The sequence below is a fragment of the Labrus bergylta genome, chromosome 22, assembly GCF_963930695.1.
Source record: "Labrus bergylta chromosome 22, fLabBer1.1, whole genome shotgun sequence".
Taxonomy (NCBI): domain Eukaryota; kingdom Metazoa; phylum Chordata; class Actinopteri; order Labriformes; family Labridae; genus Labrus; species Labrus bergylta.
The window spans coordinates 16,106,844-16,131,087 of NC_089216.1; the positions used below are offsets into that span (position 1 = coordinate 16,106,844).

General features: G+C 41.7%; 1 protein-coding gene across 1 annotated transcript in view; it reads left to right on the plus strand.

Moving 5' to 3' along the window:
- The first annotated feature begins 4,014 nt into the window (after nucleotides 1–4,014).
- Nucleotides 4,015–24,244, plus strand: part of ank2b (ankyrin 2b, neuronal) — a 104,384-nt gene continuing 84,154 nt past the window's right edge. Inside the window, 1 exon segment of the mRNA XM_065950105.1 lies at nucleotides 4,015–4,737. Within this exon segment, the coding sequence (XP_065806177.1) occupies nucleotides 4,609–4,737 (129 nt within the window). The 5' untranslated portion in view covers nucleotides 4,015–4,608.

A 24,244-nucleotide genomic window follows, 5' to 3' on the forward strand; every position in this document is an offset into this window, starting at 1 on the left:
TGATCTAACTATCCCTGAGCCCGCAGGCTCTGAGGTCAGGCTGTGTCATGGCCTCAGGCTGGGATGAGCATTTGCATGTTTTTTTGCTTCTTAGTCCAGTTTGGAGGATTGTTAGGAATGTGAGAGCAGCTGGAGGTCCTTTAATCTCTGAGACCCTCAACAGATTACTGATATATTACACTTCCTCTCTGCTGGGGAAGATCATTAGATTAGAAACCAGGCAGATTTGGGGACACCTGTTTTTTTTCTTCTTCTACAGAAGGACCCGATTCCTTAAAGAGGACTACTGTTTAAAAAAAAAAAAAAACCTGGACTGTATTTTAAATAAGTCTCAGAGGTCCCCAAACATGTCTTTGAAGGTTCTTGCTAAAAAACCCACCTGATCCTGTATTTGATCATGTCTATAAACTCCTCTATTTCAGCCCTGATCAGAACAGGCTGTTTCTGTGTCTGTACCTTTAAATATGTAAATGAGCTGTGTCTGACCACGCCCCTCTTGCTCAGGCTTTCTCTTACCATGCCCAATGAATTATGGTGGAAAAGGTAGACTCAGAGGGCAGAACAAACACCTAGCTGTGGGAGTGATAAGAGGTGGTACTTCCACATGACGTCATGAAGGGAACATCTCCAAACTTTTCTCATCATTGGGGGGTTTGTTGACAGACTAGAGACATATTAGTGTTAGAAAAACATGGTGAAGTTTATGTTGCACGATATGTGTCCTTTTAAAATGTTCTTGTTTTTACCATGTTCAAACTCAGACTGTTATTTTAAGTCTGATATTAACAATATAGAAATGATCCCGACAGTGATGGACCTTTTTGTAAAAGTGAAGGATGCTGTTTACCTTAAGCAGCACTTTAATCGCTCTATTCAAACCCACCAAACTTCATTGATAAAATCAGACATTTTACCATCCAATACAAGAAGGCTGCTTGTCTACAGCCTTGGGTTGTTGGATTTGTTTGGTTAAGTATGTCATTGCATAAAAGTATAGTGTTGAATCTAAGCTAACAGTCAGACAACATAACAAGCAAACTTTTCCCCGAGGCAGAAGTGGACCAACAACAGCCTCGTTCTTGTTTGGTCAATGGAGTCTGGTGGCTTGAAAGGAAGTCTTGTACTGGCTGTTTCTTGTTTAAAAGCTTTGCTTATGTTTTCAAACACTTACAATAAGAATCTCCCACTGCCAGTGACAATATCTTCTTTTAACAGACGACTTTAAAAGAGTATGGCTGAGGTTTAAAAATACCCCAGACTCTCTTATACTCAGTTGTCTTTTTCATAAAACAGAATCCTGGGAACTCCTCAGGTACCATATTTTTTATTTTTTATTGACAAAATCACTTTGTCAATAAAATGCAATGCAGCAGCCGCTTGACTTCATCACTTCTGCATCGCTGCTATAAATCACCTTTTATTGCCACTGTTTGTTTATAGAGTGACTCTGAATGGGTTGTAAGATTAATGGTCGTTCTCCGTCTATAATCAGTTTTAGAAATACATTGTAAGAGCCAAACCAGGCAAGGTGCTTGTTGTAAACACGCCATATGCAAACTACTGATGCCTCTGTTCCAACCCCGTAAATGTGATATAGCTACCAAAGGATGTGTGTGTTAAGCTTTTTTACATTGATATCCACCGTAATGGGTTCCTTTAGTTCATTATTCAGGTATCAAAGTATCTTTTTGTGCCTTCACACTTGCATTAAACTCTTGAAAAACTCCTGATATTTTCAGGATGAGCTGCATGTGTGAACGCAAACAGCCATATTTTTCACTCAGATTTATCCAGAGTTTCTCCTCCCAGCCCCAGAGTATTTTTTTTCTGCAGAAAGTCAGAGTGAGCTGATGTGAGAACGCAGCCAGATATGATCAAGGGAATTCACCATGAGCAAGTGGGAGGGGGTTGTGACCTTTATTCCTTGCGATCAGTACATCACCATTGACATTATGCAACCCCCTAACCATAAAGCCCCAACCAGTATGATCTTTGTGCACATAATTAACCTGCTGCATTATGTTTTCTGTTCTCCAGTATGTTCTTCTCCACTCTTTTGTTGATGTTGTGATTCTGTTGAAATACACATAGCATTGTTAAAGGCGAATATTCTCATTATAGTTGTTAAGGAGGATTTGACTCTTAAATTCTGTTCATAGTGCATAATGTGAAAACGGCTCTCCATAAGGGAAAAAACTCGACCGCCCATTTGGCTCCAGCAGGAGGCAGGGAAAAGAACAAATATTTTGGGTTAATTTTTATAATAATAAGTATAATGATAACGTGGTATGTGTTTAGAAAATGACCTCTCATTTTCTATCCTTATTGAAATCACTACACTATTTATTTTTTATTTTTTAAACTGCTTCTCCTGTTCATTTTCCTTGTTTGCTGCTTTTGTCCTGCTCCTGTACACAGCTGTGGTTGAATCCCTTTTGTCTTTACTTGTAATGTCGGGCCAGGCCAGTAGGTGGCACCATGGTGTTTGCAATGAAAACTGGGTGAGGCCATGGCAGAGATAAACATGGCAGTCGATGTCTTCGGGGAGTGTTGAGCGAGGATTTTATAGATGGTGGGTTTTATTTGATGCTAAAGGTAGCATGTTATGCCCTGTTGGGTTGTGTGTGTTCTTTGTGGGAATAGATAATGGTTGGCTTTGTAGATTGTGTCTTTTTGTATTAATACATTACTGCGACATTTCTCTTTGTTGCCCTTTCTCTTCATGAGACTTTTTAGCAACAAAAGCACCAGTTGTTGTTGAGCCCATTTGGTTTGATTAGCTACCCTTTAGTGAGGCTGTAAAAACATGGAACGTTTTTGTGATTTCAGCACCATGGACAGCGATTGTGTGGAGCATTGCTGTAGTTTTCAACGCTTCCATCTCTATGTAAGATGTTTAATGAAAAAGGGGGAGGAGGACTGTGACATATGACCATGGAGTGGTATCATAACAAATACATTAGCTACCTTAGAAAATAGAGCCACAAACAGTCTCACTACATCCATACAATACAAAACTAAAAGACAGTCAGAGTGTACACCAAGATTGGTACCTTTTCAAATTACATCAAAAAAGACACAGGGAAATAAATATATCACTAAGTCCCTTTCTTATGAAGGGTACAGAGAACCTTAACATTATAAATAAATTGGGATATAGCATAATGGGATGTGTAAAGGCTGGAAAAGTAATCATAACACCATCAAAAACACAATACACAGCACCACAGCCTCCAGTTAAAAAGAGGTACAGTACTTAGTGTGTGGTGTAACACATCAATAACAACATTTCAAATGAAATCTGTTGGGAACAGAAATATCTGCCTGACCCACAAAACACTTTAGGCTTTATTAAACATCTTTTCCCGCCCATATCCTCCTGAAAATTGAACAAAAATAGTCAATTAAGGTCTCATGGGGCACCGGAAGCGTAGTGGTTAGTGTACAGTGTACGCCCCATGTACAGAGGCCATAGTTCTCCAGGCTGGCGGTGCAGGATTCGAATCCAACCTGTGGCTCCTCTCCCATATGTCATATCCCACTCTTTTTCTCCCCCTGAATTCTGACACTATCCACTGTCCTATCTTTAAATGATTTAAATAAAAGCTGAAGACTAAATAAAAAAAATATATGTTTACATCTAACAATTAAATAATTTTACATTCCTCTTTGCAAGTAAAACTACGTACTTAAGGATTAATTGAAATGTGGAATAAAATCATGACACAATTTGGCAAGTTTTATTAGGAATAAGTGTAGTATTTTTGAAATGTCATATATTTGGAGTCGGATACAAACTCATCGCCAGAGAAGTTACAAGGATCTTGTATCCTGTGCAGTTATACTTTTTTTTTATTCTAGAAGCTAAAAAGGTGTAAACATGTGCCTGAGAAATATGTGTTTTTCTGTGTGTATTTATGTGACTGTGTTTGCTCCTGAGCTGTGAAACCTCCCAGCCACTGATACGGACCGTACCATTCTGCACTTGCTAAAAGGGGGAGGATGGAGTGAAGTCTTTCTCCCCTCTGACTGCTGTAAAAGTGGTACCTCCCACTGTTCTTTTTCTCCAAAGGACAGTGGCTGATGCTTCCGCGTCCTGTCTCCCCCACCCACACATGTATCGTTTCCTCTAACCCCTCCCTCACACCGGCTTTCTATAATCCCAAAACCCCCCCTCACCCTGCCTCCCCTTGCTGCTACCCGATGAGTGGGGATGTCATGTATTTGAAGAGTCCAAATCAGAGGGTTCCCAGAGCATCTGCTGCTACCTCGACACAGGGAGAGGCGGAGCTCTTTTCCTGACTCTCTGCCTTTTGATTGGTCTGCTAAGCTTACCTCTCGTTGGCGTGTACCGTCCCACCCCTGCTGTCTCTCCATCCCTGCCTCAGATGCAGTTATCCAGGCAGCAGGGAGGGAGCTGTACAGACACTCTGTTTATGTATGAGGAGATCTGCTGGGTTAGAGGAGCGGAGTCTATCCTCTGACGGTTCGTCCTTGGGCTCAGTCACCTGGCGAGATTATCGAGGCTTGATTCTGCAAATGAAGCACGCGCTCTGAGAGGACTTCTGAGTTTAGTTTTCTTCGTGTGGGAACAGTGATAGAGCAGTCATGGCTCACGCCGCGGCTCACATTAAGAAGGCCAGGTCCGAGATGGATCAGCCTCCGGACCTGAAGGCTCTGGAGAAAGCCCGAGAGAGGAGGAGGCGTTCGCGGGAACGTGCTGAACGCAAGCGCAAGGTACTCGGCTTTTGGAACCACCCTCCCATCCAACAAATGAACCATTTGTGTGATCAACGAACCTGCTCGCTTGATCGTACTTACTGTCATCACTCCACCTTCACATCAACGTCAAGAGTCACCTCAGCCTCACTCGACTTGTTCAGAGTTTGTGAAGGAGAAACGACCATCCAAGTCGACCCATGTTTTTAATTTGACCATTTCCATCTTCATGAAGTCATTCCCCCCTAATCACATCATCCCTTCGTCTGGTAAAGATACTGGTTACTTCATCGCACTTCCAGTCATCCTTTCATATTTTATTCATCATTTAAACGTCATGTCGCCTTCCCCAGACTTTATCAGACTCACCCTGAACTGTATCAGAGTTCACAAAACAGATATGGACTATCTGTGTCTTCATTGTTACTGTTTCCATCTCCGATTCTTTTCCATCTGGTGTTAGTCCCCACCCATCAAATCACCCTTTTTAGTTCTGTGTGACCAAGACACTGGCTATTGTTTTTCATGTCATCCCTCCATCTTTTATTCATCATTAAAGTGTCTCTTCACCTTCACCCCTCTGTTATTGAGCACTGCGGAGGAGTTTACGAAGCAGATACCCTTGTCTTTATTTGTAATTTTTCCATCTCCACCCTCGAGGCGTATTCATCAATTATTGTAAAAGACTGAAGATACAGCAAACTGTGTTCTGTGATCTTCAGTCCATTATCACACATGAAAACAGAAGAAAGCTGTGATTCTAACAGAACATTTGCCTTAATTATGCACTCTGCATGCTCCCTGATTAGTTTTCGTCTTCCTCATTCTGTCACCACCTTCCTGACACGTTATTACAAATGACCTCTGCACGAATCATCAGTCACTCAAATCAGTGTTGTCGTCTCCTCGCTCTAACCTTCCCTGCGTGGGCTCCATCATTACACACTCTTTGTACAGTAAAAATTCCAACAAACACCTCGTCTCCCTATCCGTGTGAACCTACGCAGATCTGTCTCTGGTGCATTGCCGGGCTGGGCAGTGTGTTTTCACTCTGTTTGCTCTTGAACAGACACATCCTGCAGCTGCTGGGGTTTTTTTTATTGGTAAGGTGTGCAGCTGAAGGTGCTGTATCTCTGCGAGCGGTTGTGAAGCTTTTTGCCGTGTTAGGGAGAGGAGACTCTGTGCAGGATTACAGTATGTGACGCTTGTTGACAGCACAGCAGTGATTCTTGACAGCTATGTGAGGACAGTCATGTGTCACTAAGCAATGTAATTACTGTACATGCCAGTACATTATGTTCTGAAAATGTTTTTTCTTTCATGTCTTTACTCATGTAAAGTGTAAAAATGTAATCGATATACCAATTTACCAGACATTCGGAGGCGTCAGCTTGCATCACTGGAAAGTGTGAAATGGAAATAGAGGATGACAAACAGAGAGTCCCTGCAGCAAAACTTGCAATCTTGAACTTAAGGACAATACCCTCAATGCTGCACATTCCTTGGTCATGGCTGCTTTATCCATACTTATACAATAGCATAATAAAAAATGCATTGCTGCTGCAATTCCTGTTCCTTGTGTCCGCAACTACCTCAGCATGTTAGAGTGCTAAAAAGACTTTGGAAATATTGTTTTTAATATAAACCTCTGAGGTTGTGTTTTAGTGTGTTCGGGCAGAAAAAGAGACTTTCAGAAACTTTAATGACAGACACACCTGCTTCCTCATTATGACCCATCAGTTAAAATTGAGGAAATCCGTTTAAATTAGACAAGGAAGAAACGTATGCGTGGTTACGTTTGCAGGAATTGAGGCCAAAAAACCCCCAAAATGAAGGAAAATGACACCTTTGTTTTATTGCCTCAAATTTAAAAAGAGATTTAGCAGTATTTGCTGTAAATGGACGATATGTCAAATACACTTGGTTTCTTAAATATACAACATTGTCCACTTGGCTAGGTCTGTCACTTCCTACCTGAGTTTCTGACAAACTAAGGTCAGACTAGTTTGTCTTGTCCTCTCTGGTTTGTCTTGTCCCCATCTTTTGACTTGATATCGGCCTGGACTAAAATTAATTCAACAAGGACGACTTCTTACCGGAGCTGCTAACCCTGTTGTTTCTGCTAACTGTGGTATTGCAGCTTATATCTTCATATTATAATACTAATACTTTGACTGCCTACATAGCGAGGAGGGAAGCTTTTATTCCCCTGCCATGTCATTATTTAGCAGCAAACTAACATCAACATTAAAGCTGCATTAGTGTCCTGACCTATGCAGCTGTTTTATGGGGAGCTGTTGTTCTGTTTTACTGTTTCCTCCGTCTCTTCCCCCCCTTCACCGCTGATATTATTGACTGAACTCCAAGAGATTATCACATGGGATTATTGGTGTGCCATCTCTCTCTCTCTCTCTCTCTCTCTCTCTCTCTACCCGTCTCAGCACACACATATAAACACACCTAAAAGTGATTAATAGATTCAATTTAGTGGATTGTCCAGAAGGCACCGGAGGGCAGACATTCAGATGACGACGGCACGCACACCGCTGTCAGCCGACCGGTCCTGATGGCAAACTATTAACCCCGCGTACACAGAACCTGATGACTGTCAGACGGCCTGAAACGTGTTGTTATGAAATGCTAAAACACATCTTGGACAGAATATTGGATTTTCTCTCAAACGTGTCATCATGGATGCAGAGATTATGTAACAAATGAAGAGAAAAAGCATCTTTTCTAAACATGGTTCAACATCCATTACATGCTGAGGGATCATGTTAAGACACAAGCCGTGCGTTTAAGTGCTGCATGTGAGGATTTTCACTTTATAGCTGCACTGAACTAGGGATGTATCGGTTCAACATCTGTATCGGCCCTGTGGACAGACACCGGCTCATTGGAGAATGATGTCAGTAGCTGGTGTTTATCTGTTGTGTCGTATAAATTTAATGCTAACACCTAGTTCACATAACAACCGATTAGGAGAAGTTTTTTTATCGGGAAGAGGAAGCCACCAGTCGGACAAACTCTGAGATGTTTCATGGTCAAACATTTGAGAAAAAGTTTGCATTGTGGGAGTCTTGCAACATATGAAGTCATGAAAAACCATAAGTATCGCTAAGAGGCTGATTTTCACAACCGGTGCATCTCTACATAAAACTCGGCAATAGAAACCGTCGGCTTATGAAAACAACCTTTATTTTATAATTGCATATTTTACACTTTTGTAAACATAAGACAATCGCACTTTTGGCTTTTCCACTCCGTATGGTTTGATGATCAGTTTGATGATCTGTTCCTGATGTTGAAACGTGTTTGTCTGAAATATTTGCAGAGCTCATAGGCAGGTTATGCTCTGCTTTACATGTTTAAGTCTCTTTGTTATTTATTCAACATTTGTTTTACCAGCCTGACATCTCCTCCCATTGAACAAGGAAACACTGTAGGTAGAGCATTGACAAAAATAAGCTTTACTTTTATTCTTAAACGGTTATATGAGGAGTCAGGGCACAATTAGAGAGATCACAGATCATGACAGGAGAGTTTGTCAAATTTTCACTTGTTCCTATCATCAAACACCTCAGAGTCGAGTCGTGGTTGTGTATTTCACCACCAACAGTCGCTCCACTACGGCTCATTGAGACACATAAATCAGGGGCGAGTAAAGTATTTCAAGAAACATTTACGATCTGTGAATGAATCAAACGCTCACTCTTTGTTAAACTGTGTCCTGAGGGAGAAGGATTCATTTGGAACAAACTTGTAGCCTCACGTCAGAATATATCTCCATGAAACTCTCTCCTTGTTGTTTTTATGAGCTGAACTAACAAAGGCGTAGCAGATAATAACACGCAGTTTTATTCTAATGACTCTATGTAAACTGTTGTACTTTGGGTTAGTTCAGCCTATTTGTGTCCATAAGACTCAATGTGCAGGAAGTAAACGGAGAAAAAAAGATTTGGTCCACTCGACTCCATCTGTGTGTTTTTGGCCGCTAACACGACCACAGGACACGAGGAAACAGCTGATACTCTCTGCACACTCTGCAGCAGTCATGTGAAATGTGTCTATGCTGGCACTCTTAGCCTGCTGGTTATCTCGCACATTGTTACCCTATTTCATTATGAACTAGTCCAAACCCTCTCTGTTCATGTGATTGTTATTCACCTCACACCTTTTCTCATTATCAGACGGATCTTCAACACGACTTTGTATTCTGCATTTGAACTCTCCTTGTGTCTGTCTCTGCTTTTACTTTCACTTCCACCATCACTGCAGTACAGCCCTAACTCCTCTGCAGGTATAATACTCTTAGGAATGCTTCAACTTCTCTGAATCACGGAGTGGTTATCTCTTTAGCTCAAACATGTTCCTCGTCACACTTCCACTTCACGCCCCCTCTTTCCCCTCACTCTCTCTCTCTCTCTCTCTCTCCTGTCTACCTGAAACAAGCCGACCAAAACAAATGTATCCCACCGTCTTTTTCTCTTTCCTTTTGTAAGGTTAGGTATGACATTGACATCAAGAACCTGACAGAAACTGCAGTGTTTACATTTGCGTTGGTTGATTTATTTTCATTTAAAGAAGCAATATTAAACGTTATAAAGAAGGATCAACACGTTCTTCTTTTTCAGGGCAAATGAAAGTAGAAATCATGAAGTCTGTAAAGGCTGCATTGTACTGTAAGGCTCTGTGTTTACAGACAGCATCTTTGTGCTGGAAGCGCTCACGACCTCCGTTTCAGAGCGCTTCTCACCAGCACTCATTGTTGCTAGGTTACGAAAGTTAACTTCTGCTTCCCTTGGTATTATCCGTTAGGTGTGTTCTAGATAGCTCAGTGAGATTAATATTTGCTTTAATTCAAGAAAATATCACCAAGAAAAGATGAAAATGATTTAAAGTAGTCGTGTCCTGACATCAGCTCTGCACCTGGAAACTGTTCCATCGAAAAGACGAGTCGGACTAGCGTCTCCTCCTTCTCTGCCATTATTGTTGGCAAAGCTGATATCAGATGTCCCACCACTTCTTGATTTTGATTGGTCAGTGAGGAGGAAGTGACATTGACGAGAGTGGCGCTGTTCGTAACGTTGAACTGTTTTCAACCTCGAGTGCTGTGAAATAGCTGACGCTGAGATGGTCTCAGGGGTCAGGAGGTGCTGTCTGTGGACACAGGCCCTTGTCCTTTGGGGCAAATTCTAGTGATACATAGACGTTTATCAAAATGTCTTATTGTCCTGACAGGCTCAGATTATTAACTAAGTTTCTGGCTTTACAAAAAAGTTGTAGACAAACATTTATTTTAAAAGAGAGAGTTGCCTTTTCTAAGCCATAACAGCCATTGAAAACTCCCTTAAAGCGCCAGGTCCCATTCAAACAAAAGTAGTTACTCTACCTAGCAGGAAACAGTATGTGAGTTGCTCCTCTTGCGCTTGTTGGTTTGTGTAACTGTGTTGACTTTGGTGTTGTAAACATCTTGGTCAGATCTTACAAAATGTTTCTAACACACTATGACACAAACTAACAAGTTGATGCATCTGTAGACAAGCAACTCCCGTGTTCTGTGACGATATACCACTGATTTTGTCAATGGAGACTGGTGGCTTTGAAAAGAGTTTAATAAGAGGCATCATGGGGCGCAGGCGGCCTCCCTCGAAGTTAAACCGCGGCCCATTTACGAAGGCTGTAGTCTTCCAAGCAGGCAGCCCAGGTTCACGTCCAACATGTGACTCCTTTCTCGCATGTCGTTCCCTCTCCTTATCCCGATTTCCGTCTCCATCCACTCTCCTATCAAACAAAGGCAGAAAAACAAAACAAAATGAGAAAATCTGACTACTCCATCATAAATATGCCAATTCAAATGCATTCGTTAACTTCTGCTCATAAGCAACTCTTTAGTGAGCCATCCAATGAAAGCACAGTGATTAGCAGAGCTTCATGTGATATTATGCTAGCATTTAATTTCTCTCCAAATTCATAGTCTGAAAGCTGCGTCTGCACAAGGTCATAAGTACCTTTGATTACAAATCTTAATTAACAAATCAGTGAAGGTATATTTTTTGTGTCTGTGTCGTAGTAAAATGTGTTTCAGTGTTTGAGTAAGACAATGACGGCGTTGTTCCTCTGCAGTGTTTTTTCTCTCTACATGACAATTACGTCTGTAACTTTGTCACCCAGAGGCCGTCGCGTTGACAACACTGCCAGCTGTTCAACTTACAAACTTCTCTTACAAACTTGTTTGGCTCTCACACTTCATACTTAATTACCCGATCGACTCGCCCAGAGGAGTCGTTCTGAAGCTGCTGCCAAAGTCTAATTGAAATGAATTGAACGATTACATAATCCCCCCCTTTAATCTACCCCTCCCTGCTCTTTCCGTTTCTCTGGATCTTTTATTTTCCTTTCTGTCTCTATCTCTAAATCATAACAGGAGATTGCTCGTGTAATGCTAATCCGCCGTCGGGCCCTTGATGCAGAAATAATCCATTAGCCATTTTGGTCATGGCTGTTTTCAGGGTCATTTGTATCTGCCGGAGCGTTTCAGTCTTAACCTTTTCAAAGTATTAGTTGTTTGGTTCTCAGTACATGGACCTCTGCTGGAATAATATTTAGAGCTTCTGTCTGTTAATTTAGTTTGCAAATTTCATGCAAATTGAAATATAAAAGTGATTCATTTAAACAATTTATGACGGAGACATTTTCCTCTGCAGATAAAAAGGATGTAGAGGGACAGAAATGATTCTGTGAAAAAGCTTTCCCAGGTGCACCATCGCTCTGCATGTGTGTGACTCATTATAGCACCAGTGTTTGTCCGAGATGGTACTCTGTCTCTGCACAGCTTTTTATCTCGTTCCAGTACGTAGGCAGTATTTACTGAGAGGGAGACGCACGATGAAACAATGTGTAAAGTACTTTTTGGGACACAGTGTTAAATAATTTCCCAGTGTCCTGACTGCTGTGTGACAATGTGTACTCACATTTGTCACAATGAGGTGATCTTTAAACTGGGGAGAACAATTTCAGTTTTCATGGAGTTTGACTACTACGTCATCTTTAACTCATACTTGCAGTCAGAAATGTAGCACAGGCAGAACTCGCTTCACAGCGTTGCTGGAATTCCTTTAGGTGTAAGGTATGGATGTATGGAGGTCAGCATATTCTGTTAACGCGTCTGATATTGACGTAGTTTACGTATCGATATCAGACTGACGGCGCTGATCCACGTCACTGAACAAAAAAGATGGTTGGGCTCTTTAAAGATTCTCAGCTCGCACAGTCTCACTTTGAAGACGTTCAGACTGAATTGTGTCCACAAATCGTCTCCATGACGACGTTTAGACCATATGGAACAGTTCCTTCTATATGATTGAAAGTACAATTCCAACACTTCATTTTAAAATGTTGAATTTGAAAAACCTGACAGTTGTTGCTGCTTCCTGTTTGTATGTGGAGCCAGCACTATGCAAATGCAATGTTGGATTGGTGCATATGGAGATGTAACAGCTGTTTTTGGAAAAAAAATCAAATCTCTATCTTTAACAAAAAGGTCTCTCTCTGTGGGGATCCTTACTTTAATGTTGTCAGACACTCAGAATGAACTTGTCGGTGACAAAAACAAGAAGTTTTAGTGTGTTCACATTTCATCCATTTGTCCACTTACCGAGCATTTTCATTACTGCTTCTTCTTTTCAGTCATTTGTATGTCTAAGTATATCAAAAGAGGACCTGTGTTTTTAACACATTGGATTTCCCCTTTACTGACGTCCCTCTTTTATTGCGTGTGTAAACATTTTGGCAAAAAGCATGCTTTCTTTTTCCATCTGTGTTGGTTTGGCTGCTCTTCTGACCCTTCCACCCCCCACATCCAGAGCATTACATTATTTAGCGTTCCTGCTGGCAGAGCCGCTCTCCTGTCTGTTTTTATGTTTAATCTGAAGCCACAGCTGGCTGCTCAGCCAATGCAATTTAGAGCAAAATGTTTGTGGACGGGATGGTAATCACTGCCTCCCCCCTCTCACCTCCTCTCCATCCATCTATGGATCTATGTTCTGATCCTCAGCAGATTTAGACCAAATGTTTGTACACTCTGACAAGTACCAAAAAGCATTTGCTAGGAACAAAAAAACCTCTTTGTAGGACTGAGAAAAAGAGGTTACTCTCAGTTATGCTGCCAAACTAGAGCAGGTTTGGATTTTAAGGTAAAATATCAAACTCATATTCTAAATGAGAAAATCTCCTCTTTACTCAATGCAGCTCAATGATGCCCCCCACTGCAAAATCTCCCTAAAGCCTCCAACACACACACACACACACACACACACACACACACACACACACACACACACACACACACACACACACACACACACACTCCCCACTGATGCTACGTGGATGTTGAGCATGCACCACTGCTTGATGCTGAACTGGGATTGGCAAAATCCTGGATTAGAGCATTTATAATCTGGTTGCTGTGGCGCTGTGGGACCCTGCAGCTCACGAGAGATACCAATTCTGTGAGTAAAAGAGAGAGAACACACTAAACATGCAAAGTATATGAGTATCATGGAAGTGTATTCATCTTAAGTCAAGCAGGAGTTTGTATCTTGCAGTTTCAGTGCCCCTGTTTTCTTTTTGCAGCTTTCTTCCATGAGTTTAAAACAATCTGTACGTATTCTTTGACACTTACTTTATCGATGCAGCCTGTCAGACACACTTGTCCTCGTGTTGATATGGTTAAAAGTTGGACGTGCAGTTCAGTCCCGCAGATGATTGTGTGGCTCAGTTATGCAAGGGGGAAAGATCACCCAAAGGAGCTTAGCCTGAAAGCAAACTCCTCCTGGAAAAAAAAAAAAGCAAACTGACTAAACATCTTTTCGCAGAAGTCAAGATTTAGCTACTTAACGTCCTGATGGACCACACTCACTTTTTGGAAACTCTGTCCTTGGAGGCATTTCTGGCTTTAGTACAGTGCTATCAGAAACTCAAGAGATATCCAGCCATATAATACATAAATAATCTGGTTCTGAGAGTTACACTCCAGTACTTTGAAGGGCAATGACATTGTTTCCTGTGCGTTTTGGTGTCTGTCTTTAGCCTTTGGAAAACCTATTTCCTGTATTGTTTGGTTGTATCTAAATAAAGAGACTTAGTAAAAATATGGACGGTCATTAAAACTTTGCTGAAACAACAAACCTAGTGGTGGCTTGAGACTTCTTCGTCTTACTGTTTGCCTCTGGGAACCTAATTTATCGATAATGCTTCTTTTTTTTGCACTTCATTGTTTACAGTCCTTTGCCAGGTCTGTCTTCAAGAGGAGAAACAAATATGTTTGTTTAAAGGAAATCTGAACGCTGAGTGGCTTTCACAACACAGCGTTGTGCAGATTTGTCGCTCAAGTGTAAATGTTTGATCTGGAACAGATTATTAGCTGGGCTGACATGCAGGTATCTGTTTAAAGAGATAAATAAATGGTCAGATTACGACCGATTGGAGCTGTGATGTCATCATGGTGGATGGCGTACTGCATGCTTTCGCTCTCCATACAGACTGCGTTTCCTGAATACATCAGAGCTTGCTGATACCTGATTGGTTAATACTACTCAGTCTGAACATTTCTCGTACTAAAAATCCAGATCCCCGCCTACAGATTGTACATTTTTAAAAAGACAGCGCCAAGGAGTGAGAGGCGATAATTTGAATTCAGTGTTGCCGCATCTGTACTCCAGGCAGAGTGACATGGTGCCCAGAGGTGTGATATTAGTGTTACTACCTGGAGACTGTGTGTGTGTGTGTGTGTGTGTGTGTGTGTGTGTGTGTGTGTGTGTGTGTGTGTGTGTGTGTGTGTGTGTGTGTGTGTGTGTGTGTGTGTGTGTGTGTGTGTGTGTGTGTGTGTGTGTGTGTGTGTGTGTGTGTGTGTGTGTGTGTGTGTCCATACATCATTCCTTCATCGAGATATCATCCCTTCTTTTTGGCCATCATTCTCTTCTGTTTTCTCTTCTCAGAGCTCTTCTTCTCTCACGCAGCTCTGTGGGTGTTTTGTGGCTATTTTAGGCAGGTTCATCGTCCCTCCGCACAAACTCATATACACACACACACACACACACACACACACTTACCAGTTCTCCTTTGTGTGAGCTTTTTGAGATGCTAAGGTTGCAGCGCTTCATAAAATGTTAGAGTCACAGCAATTCAATTAAACGGGGCAGGAGAGGAGGCTCGCTGAGATTAATTTAACTCACTGGATCCGATACAAGCACCGACATCGTTACCGACAAGTTTGCGTGTGTGTTAGTGTGTTTTTATGTTTTTTTTGGATTACTCACTATTTGTCCTTCAGCCTGTCATGAAATGACAAATGAAGTCATTTAGAAGCTAATAACTTGAGAAATTGAAACCTAATAAACACTGATTTTGACTTTTTGTATTTGGTAAATATGTCCTCATCACAGCAGGAGCATGACTTAACAACTGAATACAAATTATATTTATGCTCTTACAGACAAGTAAAAACATGACATTCAGAAACACAAACCAAAGGGAATAGCTGAAAATGTTTAATTTAGGATACAGTTAGGATAAGATGGTTGAGGGGTTATGAGAGGATGAGGGAGTCAGGATACTCTGGCATGTAAACGCCTTAACCAAGTTTCTAACAACTGCCGACTACCTGCACAGGCGCGGCCTCAGCCAAGTGACTTATCAGCAAAACAAACATGGCGGCGGCAACAACCTGGGACAGCACAATAATAAAAAAAAAAATATATATATATATATATATAAGATAAATCACAAGAGGAAACGGAGGGCATGTGTTAACAGAACTTGCTGGTGGAAAGTATAGAGAAAAATAAGATGTGACCGTAAACCATGGTGGGCTTGGGAGAGCAGCTGGTTGTTCCTCAGCGGGGAGTCTGCAGTGCTCCTTTCCGATTGGTCATACTGGTTTTTAAAGAGGCTGCAGGACTACAACTGTTGCTTTTTAATTCTACAACATCTGGCCCATCAGACCAGCCAGTTCCAGACAGACAGTAAAGCACCAGTTTAGTGTGGTTTGACTTTTATTTTCAGGGTCACAATCATCAAAGGTCAACTCTTACATCATTGAATTTACTAATGTGTGCATCCTGACAACAACCAGCTCTGCAGCGTATTTAAGTCTAAAACCTCTCTGTTCGACATGTCAGTCCTATTTTTAGAAAAGACACCCGACCTGTCACTCCTCAGTCGCGTCTCATATTCTCATAGTGTCCAAGTCACTCTTACTTAGGTCTGACACAGTAGGAGACTTTTCCTGCAGGTCTCTTGTTCTGTAGCCGAAGACAAATCCATGCATAAACCTTTTTCCAAATCTGCGTTTCCATAGCAACCTGGCCTCCAACTTCCATAATTCATGTCTATTTTCACAGCAGTTGTGTTCAACAGTAGCCGTTCTCGTATGGATGCCGTACAAATCTCTGCTTTAGACTGAGCGTACTTATGTGTGTAATACTGATTAATACATCTACATGTGGCAGGGATGTGCTTCATATAGCGTGTCAAGTATTAAATCCCTGATTTGTGTTTGCTTGGATAACTTAGTAAAGCTCATGCTGCATATAAAATCTGCACTCACTGTTTGCTCTTATGTCTGATTTGATGTTCTTAATTTTAAGTATTTTGAGATGTAAATGACTAATCGCTGAATAAAAACTTTTTGGTATTGCTCCAGTCATTAATTTAAGCAAGCAGCCATGAAAAGGGCTGGAATGGCTGAAGCATAATCTGCCAGCATTATAAGTACATCAACTCAGAGTTTAGTTGTTTTGCTTCAGGCTCAGATTGTTACTTTAGGTCCCTGACAACATAAAGCTCAGACTCCCTGCAGAGATAGACCTTTTTTTTATGAGGGTTAAGATCAGAAGCAGCCTTAACATCGCCTTCTTCTTCTTCAGTTTAAAATGACAAAAACAGAAATTTAAATTTACAGGACACGGGAGTAGCTGGTCCAAAACATCCTAAACTAATAAGTAAGTTGGATATTTTGTTTATTCAATTTGCTTGAGACAAAATAACACAAACTGATTGATGCAGGAGTAGATCAGCAACTCCTGAGTTCTGTAAGCTAAAATAACTGTTTCTGTCAATGGAGTCTGGTGTCTACATAGTGTTTTATTGTTTTCTGGTATCAAAAAAAGCCCCTTAGGGTGCATTCACACCTGAGCTGTGTGGCTGACCCTTTGTCAGATAGTTTCTCTGGGTTTGGGGTGCTGTGAATGCTTAAACAAACTCTGGTGCGGACCAAAGAACCGAAATCTGGTCCGCATGAAAACTAGGTTCTCGGTTCGCTTCCATGTGCCCCAGAGTTCGGTTGGCCATAGGTGAACATGCAATCCAAACCAAAGCGTGGCTAATGTTAGCATTGCTAACAACACCAGCCTTCAGTCCTCCTTGCTTGTTAATGTCCACATGACTGTGCTTAATGTGGTTACACATCAGTCGATATGCAAGTTTAACCTGACACAGCCGACATATAACTTAATCTCCATTTTATGAATCAAACTAATGACAAACTGTGCCGTGCTATGGGGTGCCATTCTTTCACTGTCCTGTTGTTGGTCATATTGCAGCATTAGGGTGGAGGCAGCAGCCACTGACCGGAGCTACAGCCCCAACTAGTGACCAGTGGCTACTGTACACAACATTTAACAGGCTTTGGTGTGCTTCACTGAGTGCAGTGTGAAAGCAAACCGACCAAATGAAAAACTGCTCTGAGTCTATCGAACTTGTGAAAGCGACCTTACTCTTCAAGAAAAAGAACCTTATCTGCAAAATTCCTCTCAATAATGATAGTTATATGATTTATTTTTAACTAAAATAAAACATAAATTGTGCTAAACTCTGAGCAGGGTTCTGTTAGCCTTTAGCTCCTACCCTCCAATCTCCTCCTTTTTCAACCTGAAACATCTCTCCTCTCTTTTCCCTGCCTATAAATCCTGTCTTCCTGCTCTTGTACATAAACTGTCACATTTCCCCCCACAGCAGGCACACAAAACAGTACAAATAGCTTTACCCGAGGCCCCTCCTCCTCCCGCAGCCAGTGAGCCATATGGCCGATCGCAGATTAAAACCATTTGTTGTCTCCGCCTGCCCCACCCCGTGGATTACAGACCCGCGGAGGAGGAGGAGGAGGAGGAGCAGGAGGAGGAGGAGGAGGAGGAGGAGGAGGGGATGATTTCATTTGCATATTAAGTCATGACTCTTCTCTTTAGACTTGGGATGAGCCAAAGAAAACATATTGCTCACCTGTACAGGGTCAGGCTTGACTTTTGGCTCGTTAAACCACACACACACACACACACACACACACACACACACACACACACACACACACACACACACACACACACACACACACACACACACACACACACACACACACACACACACACACACACACACACACACACACACACACACATGCAAACATTGCCTCATCCCTCTGCAAGCCTAATAGGATGAGTGTTTGGGCAGATGATGGCTGTTTTAAGGGGAAATTGAATGAGACGTTAAGTGAATTACATCCAGCGGGAAGGTTAATGAAACTAAAAATGCTGAAAGGTGAAGGAGCAGTTGAAGACAAAATCAGATTGTGGACGTTTTAACTTGTGATTGAGCTAAGATAAACTGAAATGGTATATATGTGTGAGTGGTTGTGAATTTGTGACAGCTCATTGCAAAGTGAGCCAGCCTTTAAGTCAAAAATATGAATGAAAATGATTCCTGATAAGAAATGAAGTAAAATCTCAGGTTGGATTTCAACCTGGGCAGGCTTCTTGAAAGATTATAAACCTCTGTACATGGGGCGAATGCAAAAACCACTGGACTAACGCAGTGGTTTGCACATGTATGTGTAGTCTTCTTCTTGTTGATAATTATTTACGTTTAGAAGCCTTGATAGTTAGATTGTAGATAAAGCTTCTTTATCAACCTTTCTCTTTCTTAATTCTATCCCATCTGTTTCGAAAAAGAAGGACCTTTTTCCTTATAATCCAAATAAAAGCTAATCAGTGCGAATATTTCCAAATGTAAAAAGAATTATGATGAGCAAATAACACATGCCTCATACCTTAAAACGAATAAAGCATTCAAGCTAACATTCTTCAGATACTGTTTGCGGATCGATTTTGTTCAACCTAACTGCAGCTGAGGGACCAGTGTTTCTGTTATGTGCATGTATATATGATGCTGCTATGAAACATGACCTGCCTTCAACCCTCTACTGCTCCAATGACCTGCTATTTTCTTAAGAAAGCAGGTCAGTCCTCTCTCCTTACACCTGCAGGAGAGAACCAGAGCCCACCAGTTTACAGCTGGAGGTCTTATACAGCCCAACTTAAAGGCTCAGGTCATATCTTTTCTTTCATACCTTTTTATCACTTCTTCCCTTTTCATCGTTTGGCTGACTAATTTATTCTAAGTCGTTTTTAGCGATATTTTTAAAGGTCACATATTACGCTTCAGAGATACGCTTCAACATGTTTTTCTAGGATTATAAGTGTTTCTCGTCTGGCTACAAACCCCCCAATAATGAGAAAAGTCCATCCTCTCCATCTTTTGTCTGCTCCACTTTTCAGAAAATGTGTGCTCAAACAGGCCGTTTGGAGAGTTTCCCTTCATGACATCACAAAGGGCATTAATCCCTCCCCCAGGTGGGTGACACTCCCACAGCTAGGTGTTTTTTCTGCCCTCTGAGTCTGTCTTCTCACCGTAAACAATAGGACATGGAGCGAGAAAGCCCCAAGCCCCTCCAGAGAGGGGGCGGGGTCAGACACAGCTCATTTACATATTTAAAGGTACAGACACAGAAACAGCCTGTTCTGAGCAGGGCTGAAATAGAGGGGTTTACATGATCAAATACAGGATCAGAGTGGATTTAGAACAAGAAACTTCACACACATGTTTTGAAGAGCTCTGAGACTTATTTACACCGGTTGAAGAGGAGGAGAATATGTGACCTTTATGAAGTAACACATATTTTTCATTTTTGCTTGTTGTGGTTATTCAAGCTTGTTGCTGTAAACGTGATCATCATGTGGCTGCTTACTCAGTTTGTATTCATTCATTCATAGAAAACTCCAAAGCTGCTTTCTCATGTGCGCTCTGTGAATCTCAACAATGACGGGCCTTTCTCCCCACGCTCACATATTCAGTGAATGAGAATTGTTGGTTGATATGTTACACAGAGAGAGTACTGTGTGACCTAGAAGGCTGAAAGTCATCAGTGACTTTAGCCTCTTTGCTGTCATCAGAGAAGGATAAGAACACAGGGTGAATACAAACATCGAAAGGGGGTTACCCAAACAAGGACCTGATGTCTGAAGCTTCTATTAAACTGAACACTATTAATTCTGTCAACTGATCAATGGCCGTGAAAAGGTCTGTGTCACTTTAATTTGCATTCAGTCCAACAGGATCAATAACGCTGTGCTCGGGGCTCCAGTCTGACACAGATCTGCATTAACACAACACCTTGCTGCTGCTGCTGAACTGTTCATGACACGAGGTCCAGCGATGCCCACAGAAACTCAAGCAACGACGATTGCTGTCGCTGTGAAGGAATCCCTCCTGCGGTGATCCAGGGTGGCAGGCGGTATGCGGTGTTATCGCTCCCCCCCCATTTTTTATTCATGTCGCAAATTTGTACTTGAATCAGGAGTTGGCAGCAATAAAATCTGTCCTGCAAAATTATTTTCATCATGCCTTTTATGTATTTCATTATTTTCTAAACAACAACGCCAAGACAATCAGTGACAGACACAAAACATCCCCGCCATGGAACAGTGTGTGAGCAGCTCTGCAGACAGTAGACAGCGCCTGGTGCTGAAACAAAGCACCATTAGGCAGCAGCGATTATCACCAGAAATCCTTTCCTCTTTAGCTTTTGCCTACAAAAAAAAGCGCAGGGCAGTTCGTCTTTTACAAACCTGTACAGTGACTACATAATACAAAACCTAACGAGAGAGAGAGCTGAGCTTGCGTTTCCTTTAAGCCTGCATCAAACAACTTTTTTGTTAGTGGACTAGTCATCGATTATGGAAACGATTAATAGACTATTGAGGTTTTGCACAATTACTTAATGGCTCTTATTTAGTTATCAGCGTCTAAATTGAACATCACTCTGTCAAATGCAGAGGTCAAACATATTTCTGCCCGAGCTTTAAACATATTGATTGTTAATGTAAGACAGATCATTTTGTTTTAAAAGAGCCTTGATTCTGTAGTATTATGGTCAGAGTTTTCTCCACTGTTTAGTGGTAGGAGTTGAGACGAGAAGTCAATAAAAAGATGAAGTGTTGGAGGTAAAGCTGAAGCACATGAGCAGGTGTTCAGGAAGCATGCATGTTAAAAATGTGGATATCTTTTCAGTCTGGGTGAAGGCATTTAGGGAAAAGGTAACCTGCACCCATGTGACCTTTTCCTAAATGCCTTCACCCAGACTGAAAAGGTTACCAAAAATATCTGCATTTGGTGGGCGGCAGAGGCTAATTTCCAACCCTGACAAACACACACAACTAGCTCTCTCTCACACACAAGTAGCTCTACTTCTCTCATGTAATCAGTGCGACAAGGTAAAATCATTCAAAGCACTGTCCATTTTTCTTCAATTTTCTTTCAGTACTGCATACAGCGTACTCTATATGTTGCACTGTACAGCCCTGTGTGTGGTCCAGTCAGAGTTGTCTATAATGGTATTTTTTGAATAAAAACATTAAAATCCTGTTCACAGGAGGCTCAACATGTCTTGCCCTTGTTTTCAGATATTGAATCATACCTATGACAGCATGTTGCATTTCATATTAGCTCTAATTATTAGCTCTTAAAGGCTGTTTATTATGCCATACTTAGTGTGTCTGTGTTGCCCCTCCCCCCTCCTTTTTTGGCCTACTGCCATATGCAGACCACCCTCTCTCTGCTCTCTCTCTGCATGCATAACTGAGCTGGTGGGTGTAAAAATAGTTTGGGTTGGGGGAGTGGGGAGGGGGTGTCAGTCAATGGTCAGAGCTTGCACTGTGCTGGTGACAAGACACACAACTCTAGTTAAGTGGTGAGACAGGTCCTGGAGCTCTGAGACTGAGGGGTAGTAGTGAGGACTGGCCTGGACTGAGGGGTTCGCCCCCCCCTTGGATGGAAGCCTTGAATTTAGGGGGAGGGGAGGAAGTGGATTATCAGAGTGATTAGAGATCCTTTACGTTCTGATAGGATTTACTTGTAAACCTTGCATCATGGGAAACGCTGCCATGTGTAAGGTGTGTGGCTCAGAGAAGGGCCTGAGGACCAACAGGAGTCTGTCTAACCTGGACCAGAACTCTTGGCCCGACTACTACTGTGAGGAGCACTTTCCTGTGCAGCCTCCACTGATGCTGGTAAGAGACCGGACATGCAGGGAGGTGCAGCAGAGTCTTTCAGGATGTTAGTGCAGAGCTGTTTTTAGGAGTGTTTTAGGGGATTTTGCAGATGGGAAGGTTTAAAGTCAGATGTTCTTTTAAGCGGAAACTTTGAGGCAAGTGGAAGAAAGTGTCAGCTCTTGCTTTTAAATCCTCAGCTATTTTTGTTTTATTCTCCATTTGAATGACAGTACCTGCAAATGACACACTGCTAAACTTGCATGCACAACTTCTCATATTAGACACCTTTGCAACTAGCTGATAGATTCTTCTTTTTCCAGTGACAGCATCTGTAAAGTTCTTTGGACTTAAAAGATTCAGGTGTTTGAGCTGTTTGAGGAGCCTGTGTGTGTGTTAGTGTTTTGGTCTGTGTGTGTGTGGGACAGGGCGGGGTGTTGGTACCTCTCCTCTTCCTTTAAAGGCCTGTGTGACATTTTTGTTCCTAAAGTGTCCGTGCACAGCAGCATGTGGACTCTGGTGGCTAATTTGAAAAGAGATGTAATGACTTTCGCAGCATGCCGCCACTGCTGTGAGGCTGCAGGGAATATGAGGGGGGAAAAAATCACAAATGAGGTCTGCTGCTGAATGTTAATGCGCAAGTGCAATATACATAAAATATTATAGCCGGAAATGTATTGATTATTGCACGTTTTCCCTCCAAAACCCTGAATTACGTTGCCTTTAGGCCTCCATTATATTTGAAAAAACATGTAATGTGCGATTAAATTGTTCAATATTGCGATAATGATATTCACAGGTATAAAAGTAAATTTCAAAGAGCATCTAAAGCAAATGGAAGTATCTGGTCGTCTGCTAATAAGGTCTTTTGACACCTGAACTTCTGAACCTGAAGACCTAAAACGCTGTGTTGTATATTTGACTGATGTTAGTCAGTGGCTGACATAGGAGGGTCCAGACGGCCCTAATTGGTCCGTTTGTAGGAGGAGGTGTTGGTGGTGGCCTGACAGCCTGCAGTAACCCCATTCAGCTGAACTTCTGTTCAACTCCTTCTTCTGAAAGAGAGACGATGTGAGGATAAACATGAGGAAAGTCTGTGACACAGCAAACAAAGCTGGACTTGAGTCACGCATGCAGTTATGTTTGCTTGTTTTTGTTATTGTTGTCATCACAGCAGTTTTTTTGCCCTTTTTGCCCTTCCACAGATAAAAAACAAACAAACTGAGAAACAGATTTAAAATGTAACTTTCCTAATCACTATTTACTGTCTGTGTTGTAGATATTCTGCTGTGATCTCCTCTAAATTAGCATCCAAACCACTTGATGATTAAGCTAGGGGCTTGGTCTGAAGTCATCCACTCATTCACTCCTTCCTGCTCACATACTGTATGGTTAGATTTATGTAGATAACTACATGATTTTAAAGAATCAGACTCTAGAAGTCTAATTATTTCCTTCTTCTTTCAATGCATAATAGAACCTGCTCTGTTCACTACTTCTTCAGATGCATTGTGGAAAACTTTGAGTCTGCTAGATAGGGTTAATGAATCCCAAAAAAACAAATATATATTGACTTTGAGTGGTGCATGAATTAGGACACAGCCTCAGTCTATTCTGGAGGCTGCTGCATCTTGACCCTTGATCCTTGCCCCCCCTCTATCACTGATCTACAGTTGTCATGTGCCACTTTAAAGTTTTCATCTTTCATTTAAGTTATAGTAATTAAAGGCACATTAAGAGGGGAGTTATTCAAGATGCATTTCTTACTATTTTTATTTAAGTTTTGGTAAATTGACTAGAGCTTGTGTAGCGCCTTCTAGTCTTGTGACTACTCAACGCAATTTTACACTGCAGGTCACACCTACACATTCACACACTGATGGTAGAGGCTGCTGAGTAAAGTGTCCATCAATTTATACCTGTTCACAGTAAGTGTCTTGCCCAAGGACACATTGGACATGTGGCTGAAGGAGCTGGGGATCAAACTCCTGACCTATGGTTGAGAGACGACCGACTACCACTGGGACACAGCCCATTGTAATATAAAAAATAGCATTGCCACTTTCAACCCCAACAAAATGTCCCTTTTGCTCCTTACTAAGCTTTTAAGAATAGTTCATACTTTAGATGTCTGCTTTATAATTAAG